The 9,862-nt window shown below is 30.5% G+C and overlaps 2 protein-coding genes across 3 annotated transcripts; one reads left to right on the top strand and one right to left on the bottom strand.

Annotated features, from left to right (window-relative positions):
* Positions 1 to 2,883: 2,883 nt before the first annotated feature.
* Positions 2,884 to 7,561, top strand: LOC108757359 (mini-chromosome maintenance complex-binding protein). 2 transcript variants are annotated; one of them, XM_018519790.1, is made up of 9 exons: positions 2,884 to 3,051; positions 3,384 to 3,658; positions 4,319 to 4,675; positions 4,761 to 5,086; positions 5,168 to 5,347; positions 5,410 to 5,653; positions 5,722 to 5,895; positions 5,982 to 6,175; positions 7,485 to 7,561. In XM_018519790.1, the coding sequence occupies exons 1-9, from the start codon at positions 3,045 to 3,047 to the stop codon at positions 7,486 to 7,488; spliced, it is 1,761 nt and encodes a 586-aa protein (XP_018375292.1). In that variant the 5' UTR covers positions 2,884 to 3,044; the 3' UTR covers positions 7,489 to 7,561. The 2 variants fall into 2 exon arrangements, with proteins under 2 accessions (XP_018375292.1, XP_018375293.1); XM_018519791.1 differs by having other exon boundaries at positions 5,982 to 6,172; positions 7,485 to 7,546.
* On the bottom strand, positions 7,491 to 8,271 carry LOC108757390 (uncharacterized; the record flags this gene model as incomplete). Its single annotated transcript, XM_018519789.1, has 2 exons — positions 7,491 to 7,739; positions 8,037 to 8,271. Coding segments are annotated over 2 exons (465 nt in total), but the record flags the coding sequence as incomplete, so codon positions are not given.
* Between the last annotated feature and the right edge of the window lie 1,591 nt (positions 8,272 to 9,862).

Below are 9,862 nucleotides of genomic sequence, written 5' to 3'. Positions count from 1 at the left end.
TCATATCTATATGTTTACAATTACAAAATAAATTTAATAACGTCTCTCGCTCTCTCTTTCTCTCTCTCTCTCTCTCTCTCTCTCTCTTTCTCTCTCTCATTCTGCAACCGTCTCATAATGCAGATCATCATAAATTATTATTTATTATAATAAACTCTTTTCAGTTAATACGTTTGTAAATATGAAACGTTAATTTTTCTGTTAATTAATAAGAAATCTTATGATTATCACATGAATGTTTACAAAAAATTACATTTTATAGTACATTATTAAGGTACGTACATATGCTTACGTAAGTAACGTTTAGTCAAAAGTCAAATAGAATTGTTACAACGTCAATATTTAAAAAATAATGGAGCATGCACTCTGCAAATAATTTATGTATCATATTTTTAGAAACTTACCCCGTGTAATAAAATTATGCTATTGGAGTATAATTCAGACTCCTAATTGATATTCATATATTAAATATAACGAAAATATAAATCGTAATAGAATGTTTCCGATTGCTGCGATGTTATTCTTCCAAGAAGTCACAACAGACTGATATCATCGGTAACGGGACTACATAATAAATATAAAACCGTTTTGTTTTAATTAAACATGCTACATTAGGAGACGTAATGTTAATCGAGTTTTTTTTCGAAAGAATCGATAACTTTAATGTCGATGGATAGTTTGATACATTTATCAAAATCTTAGATTTATCCTGCTATCGAACTGTTGGCGCATTTCTAATCCCGCAAACACAATAGAGTAGTAAGACATAATATCAGCCATAAGAAATTGGCCAATGATAGTCGATTATTCTTCTCACATTCGAGTGTGATTAATCAATTTCTTAAGGTTTAAGGTATATCCACACAAACTTGCATAGCCGCATAAATGTATGCATAAAGAAAATTATCCAATCACATTTTATGATTTAAATTGTTTCCAACAATTTTCTAAATTTCTCCTAAATGACGCAAATTTTATATATTCATTAATTGTAATGAAGCACATTATTATAGATAGCACTATGATAATTAATATTATCGTAATTAATTCAAAAAGGGATTCATCTTTCTACATTCTTCCTGTAATAACCTATTCGAAATGATTTTGAAAATTGGAAAATGGATGAATTATTATCTTTTACTTAAATTTACTAGAAATCTAGTAGATATAACAACTTATTGTTACACAAAATCCGCGCAAAATGTACACAATATTTTTAACAAAAGATTGACGCATTTTACCTTTTTGGTACTTTTGAATTGTAATCCGGTAATTCAATAAATTTAAATTTGTGCATCGTATGCTTTCGATCCGAAAATAGAGAGTGATATGCAAAGCCATCGACGTGCTATCACTCATGACCATTAAAGAGTACCGGTCTAAACGTAATAATTCGTAATTTCTAAATTATCATATATTTCGACGCCTATTTCGAGCGTGTGATAGTATAATTATATACGAATGGCAGTCGCATGTTCACGGTCGTCAATTATGAGCACTGATCAATTTGCGTTCGTAGATATTTAATTTTCGTGGATCAATGCGACACGCGGAGCGTTTCGTACAACGTGTATCTCGCTTCGAGGTCGCCGAGCGAAGCGAATAGCGAAGTGATGACGTATAGTCAATCACCAGTATCACCACGCCGAGCTTGACGCTCCCCCGTCCCTCGCCGTTTAAAAATCCTACTATTGTATATGAAAAATATTCACGGTTTATTCATTTATTCATATTTTATATGATTTTTACAAACGGGTATCGTCGTACATTTCGCGCTTTGCTTTGTGGCATCTCTGGCACTAGTTTAATCTTATATTACTTTTGCGCTGTTCTTTTTATAAATCTAATTGACAATTATTCGCGTGTGTGAAGTATTTTTGATATTCTAACGGTACATATTATGTCTCAATTTTCGTTATACTTTTAAATAAATTATACTTAAACAAAGGTTGATAATATTCTATATATCCTTAATTTATAAAGATATATACAAATTTCCTTAATATGTATTTTGTACAAACAATTTGCGCTCAATACCGCTTTGGTTAAAAGTATTAAATGTCTTGTTAATCATTATTTTATTTTCCAGCTAAAAATAAATTTAGGACGCTACTGTTGCTGCAAATAATTCTGTGTTTCAAAAATTATTTAAACTCATAAATATATATAATGTCGATCATGGCTCAGTAAAATAACACACACTGTTACGACTTATTCAAAATAAAAAATATATAATAAATTTCAGAAACTTATTTAAAATATAAAATCCTAGGAATCGGTAAAAAACTGATACGACTTATTTAAAATAAAAAATATAAAATAGATTCGAGAAATTTATTTAAAACGTTAAACAAGACATAAGTCAGAAGTGTAGTTATTTAAATAATAAATATTAAATAACTCCTAAATTTTTTATTTAAAATATATACTTTAAGAGCCGGTTATTCCACCTTTTATCACTTTTATAAATATATAAAAATTATCAAACGATTTTTACGTATATTATATGACATCTTTAGAAAGTATTTTTGTATATTATAATTTATAATAAATTTGCTCTCCTTATGAAAATAAATCAGATGCTTCGGATGAAAATAAATTGAAATCGCTGAAATCACTGAAATAAATCTATCAAATTAATAGAGATTTCAACGATTTCGGCGATTTATTTCTATCAGGAGCACCGAAAAAAATGGATATTGTTGTGTAGTTTACGTCCACTTCTTCTGAGGGCAGTAGTGCGCGGTGTTACAGGAAAAAGTAATTCATGTCCTCTCTCAGGTTTTTCTCTAGTTACAGGCTATACAGCTGCCCAGGCTGCCCTCTAAAAAAAAAGAAGTCTTCAGCGCCACCTGGTGTGTCACATAAAGTCGCACTATTGCAAGTGGAGATCTCATGATTTACGTTTTGCCGCCAAATTATTACGCTTTGTAGAACTCTGTTGAATTGAGAACGAGAAGAACGAGAAATTTAATCTTGCATAGACTTGTCAGCTTGTATCCATTTGATTACGCTTATACTGGGAGATAACACGTGTTTGCAAGATGACATGTATGTATACCCGAGAAATTAACACACTACTATTGAATTCTTTCGATGATATGTCTTGTCGTATCTTTAATATTTTCAATAAAACAAATGTATATTTAGATTTTCTTTTTGGAAGTAACACAAATGGTGTATATTAGTTATATAAAGCAGATCCAATGGTTGCTTTCTAACAGAAGACAAACGATACATTAATTGTGTTCAGCAGAAAAAATAGCTTCGTAACTATTGTAAAATATTAATATGTTGCCAATGTTAAACAAGCGTGATTAATTCACTGTTACACTATGTCTTTTGCTGGAAAACATCCTTTATATAAAATTTTTTTATTCTAGCGGTTGAAATAAGAGATTGGACACCTGAATACTATATCTCAAATGAGTCGAACTGTCAGAAGATTTTAGAAAATCAGAATGTACTGACAAAAATACCTTTATTAAACAATACTCAATTGCATGACATCAAAGACAAAGAGTTGGTGAGATTCCGAGGGATGATTCAGGATATGTACAATCCTGAGTATTATTTGAAGCAATACGAAGTGAAGAACACAAACAATGGGGAATGTGACATTAGATGTGGAATGTTCATGGATGCAGCTCAATGTTTGGTAAATTATCTGTTTTGTTTTCCTTCCATACATTCTGTAGAACTATTTTATGTGACTCTGTAGAGATGTTGCATTAGGTCTGTTCTTTTTAGCTAAAGTTTTTGGACTGTTCATCTTTTTTTCTTTTTTCTCAATGTTGGAGAGAAAATGAACCATACAAGAAGTTCAGCTAAAAAAAAAACGCCTATTATCTCTGCTCTCATATGAGCAGTGGATATAAAATTTTTTTCTTTTTTCTCAATGTTGGAGAGAAAATGAACCATACAAGAAGTTCAGCTAAAAAAAAACGCCTATTATCTCTGCTCTCATATGAGCAGTGGATATAAAGCAGAGTCTAAAAAAATATGCAGTTCAGGTGTGGGATGCTTTGAGAACAGCTTATCTCATGTATAATACTGCATACATTATTGCTAGGATGTAAGATTATTCATAGATGTAATAAGAATATGCTGTGCTTTTTTATGAATTGAAGCGCATAGCTTCCTCTGTAAAATAATAAATTGAAAAGAGATTTTGATATAGTTGAAGAAAGATGCTGATATGTTCAATTCTTTCTATCTGATCTAGAAAGTAAGATCAGGAAAGTGCAGTCTACACTTAGTATGTCTACGATATTTTTATACAGTGTAAGTAATTTATTAACTTTTATTTTGGATACAGCCGCACGAAGAAGTTTTGTTATATTCCAAGAATAATCAAACCTCGGAAAGACAAACTTATGTTGTGATCTCTATACCTGGATTAAATGACTGGGCAAAGGAAGAGAGCATGGACACACAGACACCTCGTACAACGATACACAATGACAGTACCAATAAAAGGAATCTAGATGATAACGACTTAGAAGAAATGGACTGCCCGGAACCTGTTACGAAAAAAGAAAAAATCTCTGCAGATAATAATGATGTAAATATGACCGATGTTGAAGGCAGTGCAAAAGTTCAAAGTGTGTTATCAAAAGATCATATATTGAACTTTCCGATTCCAATTGATGGTGGAAAAACTTGTATAGCAAAGGTAAATTATACACACAATGTTTTTAAAAAACAAACTCAATACATATTTCTTTTCAATTGATATTATCATAATGTGTATTCTTTAGATTTATATGGAGACCGTCTTAAAATTGAACCAAGTTATAGATATAATAGGATTTATATCGTTGGATCCATTATTAAGTACAATCCAAAGTTCCGATGATGAGATGAATGAAGCTGAAATACAAACTCATAATCCACCAGCTTCTTTAGTACCTCGATTACACGTAGTAAAAATAATTGAGCTTACAAAATCTAAAATTGTAAATGCTCCAGAAATTTTATCTAAAGCACAGCTCATCAGAGGTGATTTGCACATAATATTGAGTCAGTTGCTATTTGGAGATACTGTAGCTGCAGATTACATGATATGCCACTTGCTTTCTATGGTGTAGGCATTTTATTTTAATACATTTATAGAAATATACATACTTACCTGTATTTGTCATGTTATACCTTATGAAATTTTCAGGTATCTGAGAAAAGAATTATTTAGTCTCTTTTCATTTCCGTTGAATATAACGAATTTTCCAGCGAATGAACATAAAACTTTTCCGAAGGAGTTTTATAACTTTTTAAAATTATTTGTAAAGAAAAGCCACTTTTTGAAAATTACTTTGGAGAATTTGAATGAACTAGCTTTAATTCCAAAGTAAGTTTGTTTTACTGAATGCCTGTATGTCAGTGAATAAATTTGCCATTGTTTATTTTTAGGAAGGACTACGAATGTAATAGACTGACAAGTGGTATTCTCCAACTAAGCGATAATACACACCTTGTATTAGACGAGACAGGCTTAAACCCTGGTACACTTACTGCAACTGGCAAGGAGAATTATAAAGCTCTCTCCGATTTACTTATGTTTCAAAAACTAAAATACGACTTCCAATTTTATACAATAGAATACGAAACGGACATTCCGATTCTAATCTTTTCTGATGTAAAATCGTTTGTTCCTGTAAGTATTTATTTACAGCATAAAAAATATGCTTTTTCTATGAATATTAATTAAATGTTTATTTATAGTGTCCTACGCAAATTGTTTTAAATGTTGATGCAGAAACGGAAAATTTATATAGTCAAGTAACTGAAGCTGCACATCAGTATTTGAAAGACGATAATCGATTAGTTAATATTCGGCAATACATAGAAACTTTGAAGCACACAAGGCCCTTCAATCTTACCGAAGAAATGACAAAAGTATATTATATTTTGATTTTCGATACTAGCATCTACATTCACTCAGTTTATTTTAATTCAATATATAATTTCTTTATTTTATTCAGATCATTCAAAAAGATTTTGTGAAGTTGCTCAGAGAACACAGGAATCATATAACTAAGGACGATCTAAACGCAATGGTGATTTTCGCCAAAATTATGGCCTTATCTTGCGGACAAACAACGTTAGATATAGACTGCTGGAAGAACGTTGTGCAGTTAGAAACGGAAAGAATGAGTAGGCTGCCACAGCGCAGAAGGTAATCGTCGAACCCAGGAAAGAATCATAATACTGAGTGTACATCATATGATACTAATACAAATATTTATTTCCCATGAATTTTTCATAAATATCTCATTAGTAATGTAAAAATTATATACTATTTTATATATATATACATTTTTATATTGTTAATTACTTTTTATATTAAATAGGACGGAAGTTTAAGATTCAATTTGTATTTACACAGGCAAAGATCACATGGTTATACCTTGGCAAATAAACATTTACAATTAAGTATCATGCGCTTTAGAATGTTTAACATGTACATCGGCTATAATCCATTTCGTAAATTCTAAAGTTTAGACGTACGTCTTCCTTTATTTAAGTCGAAATGGAACTAGCATGTATATTAATCGTCTATTCATTTCTTTGAAAATATTTCCCAGTAGAAATATTCCCAAAAATTGTATTCTTTCCATATTTTAAATGTGAAACGATCGTGTACATGTACATATTTACGTGGTGCATGTATGTGCAGAAATTTATTGAACATTGGAAGCTTAAAGCATTTGGAGTAACTGACGTATTTGTAGATTTATTTCTGCTATAGATTTATTTCTACATGAACAAATATTATGATAAATACGTTTAATGATTCTCTAAATTACAATCTAGCTTGTTTCACGATTGTCATACTTTTCTTTGAAGACTAATTAAGGAGAGCCCCTTGATTTAAACATCTCTGTCTTCATCTATTCAATATATTTCAATACATACATCTTCAAAAATTAATAAACTTATTACTTCGCGCAGGAATACATTTCCATGCTTTAATAATTATGCTATCTTTTTCTAAACTGGAATAGTCTATTGTAAATTATTTATGTCCGAAAATTAGGAAAGAGTAAAATCTATTAAGTATTACTTATATATTTTGGAGCTTTCGTGATTCAAACATAACTAATTTTGCAACTAGATTATTCTCTAACATAATTATTTGTATTTACTCACTTCTTTTTCGATATCAAAGAAAATAAGTAATGTAAAAACATTAAGTACAGCAAAGTCTGCATGGCAAAATTTCGGAAGTTACATGTTTGGAAATATCTTGTATCATACTTATAACACTTCCTAAATAGCAAAGTGACGTTTTATTTTTTAATAAATCGCCCAACTTTGTATGTTCTGATTTATTTTTTAATAACATCTTATTAACATTAAAGATAATTAAGATGTTATTTGACATTACCTTGCTACTTGGATTGTTCTTTTACTACATTTATTATTCTCAGTTTTTCTTCCCTCTAATGTCTAAACGCATTGTTATCTCATTTTGGATGCTGCAGTTAGAAACCATATTCCTGTGCCATCTTATGCACGCGTGTGTCCTGTTTCGTCGAGATACGCATTGTCAAGGACTCTCTCAACAGCGCTCATATCTTTAGTCCTGCTGAGCCTTTCTTCACGTTCCCTTTGGACACGTTCTAGTCCTTTTCTAGCGGCTTGAGCATACCTCTTGGAAAGCGCGACTTCTCCCTTTGCTCCTGGAATGTGGCCTGTATAACCGACAATTGGCGGTCTTTCTGGGGAGACATGATAATCTGTAATGATAATAATGCATCAGTTTTTGTAACTTGATGCTTTGCTTTCAGTTTCAATAGAGAACTTGAATTTTTTATTGTAATCAGAACATTTTTGCTGCGAAAATTTTTATTTATGTATCAAGTTTTTTAAGATAAACGTTCGTTAATTTCTTATTATGTACATTTAGTATCTTTTTAATTTTATTTTTATATTTTAGTATTTTGAAATAAACGATTAAACAATTGTATTGGAATAACATATCTGTTGCATTGCTATATTAAATCTGAATAATAAATAATGCGAGTATGAAGTACCATAGGTCCTTCTGTCTTTGTCATGACCGTGATCGATCTCAATGTCCACATTGTCGGTTCTCGCTCGGGACAGAAGATTTCTCGGATCTGTCCGCTCGGCATGAGCCCTCATCGCATCTCGTTGCGCTCTCAGTTTCATTTGTGCTTCGTGCCATTCTTTGGCACCAGCTTCCACAGCTCTCATAAAGGATAGACCAAACCTATTGTTGAAGCCAGGAATATATCCTGTGATAAATCAGAGAATAACGTCAAATATAAATTCCTTCATGGAGGAATACATTGTATAAGATATAAATGCGTTGATTTTTTCTATTTTCATATTAATATCAAGATGAGAAAAAATACATTTCTTAGAGTCGGTTGCTCCACTCCTTTCGAATAAATGAGTAAGCTGAAATTTATCGAAAGAGAACAATCCAGTCTTAAAAGAATTTTTGTAAGTTAATTTTGCAAATTAATTCTTAAGAGAGACTTCATATAGTAATATACATTCAATTAGAGAGAAAAAAAATATAAACATTATTCATACTTTGAAAAAATACATGATAAAATTTGAAGTATGAATTTTATCATATATACATAATTTTTTTAAACAGTTTTTGCACAGATTAATTTTATTAATAGCTTCTTATGCAGATTAATTTTATAGTGTTATCAAAGTATTATAAAAAACAATTGCAACTTTATTAATCCTAGGATCGAAATTGGAAACAATTATTCGAATATAGATAACGCTATATTTTTTTTAATAAATAAAAAAAATGAATATAGATAACACTATATTTTTTTTAATAAATAAAGAAAATGAAATTAAATTCTCCATATTTTTATAATAATTTAATCGCTCTTTACTAATAACAGTAATAATATTCACGCAAAATAATTATTTCTGTAATCATGTATCTTTGCGGCACGTTTTGAATTTTCCGCCTAATCAGAGAACGAATCGCCAGAACAAATAAGATACCAAAAAGATTTTATGTATCGATTACTTAATAATATACACATTTATTAATAATACACGGAATTTTTACGCGTTCAATATACTGCCTTTCGATTCTAGATTTGATTTTCAGATTCATCTCAATTAGTCATTAATTGACTTGCATCATATCGTACTGAAGTTGGCAACACTTTCAAATTTTCAGTAGGAAAATGTCGCGCGGTTGCAGACGTGGGATGGATTGACGAATTGTGCAGTGTAGTGTCGTGTCGTGACACAGTGAAATATTTAATTAGTGATTATGGTTGTAATTAACCCGGTCTTTGTTAACTATGTGGCGTAAAATCGGCGTATGTCATATCGTTGACGTCTTGAGACGCGTAGTTTGCGAGATTTCTTCGATCGAAATTATCGGAATCGGCGATCGGGCGACAGTTGCAAATGGCGTTTGCGGCGTCCTACGTGGATACATTCATTTTCTCAGTCGACACTAACTAATTAAAGCAACGTAACGTTTATGTTGTAATTTTGCACTCAATAATAAATATAACATAACAATTAGTCACCATTGTTGCGTGTGAAACGATGAGTTAGTTTATGTTTTATTCTTGCATTAGATTTAACTGTAAAAAAAATTTTGCATTTTCTTTCTCACTTTAGCCAAATATTAAGTATATATCTCTTTCACTTAAAATTCCAACAGCGCATATATTGATTTTGCTATAGAAAACGAACAGTTCATACAACACAAATAATTCCTGTAATTATTCTGCATATAAAAGTATTAAGGTAAAGATATAAAAAAAATTAATTTACGAGTTAATTTTTTTGGCACATAATTAACATAAAATACTAAATATTCGTAAACAATTAATTTTTATAT

Source organism: Trachymyrmex cornetzi, unplaced genomic scaffold (assembly GCF_001594075.2).
Source record: "Trachymyrmex cornetzi isolate Tcor2-1 unplaced genomic scaffold, Tcor1.1 scaffold843, whole genome shotgun sequence".
Classification (NCBI taxonomy): domain Eukaryota; kingdom Metazoa; phylum Arthropoda; class Insecta; order Hymenoptera; family Formicidae; genus Trachymyrmex; species Trachymyrmex cornetzi.
Note: the sequence above shows the minus strand (reverse complement) of the source record. Positions and strands in the feature narration are given on the sequence as shown.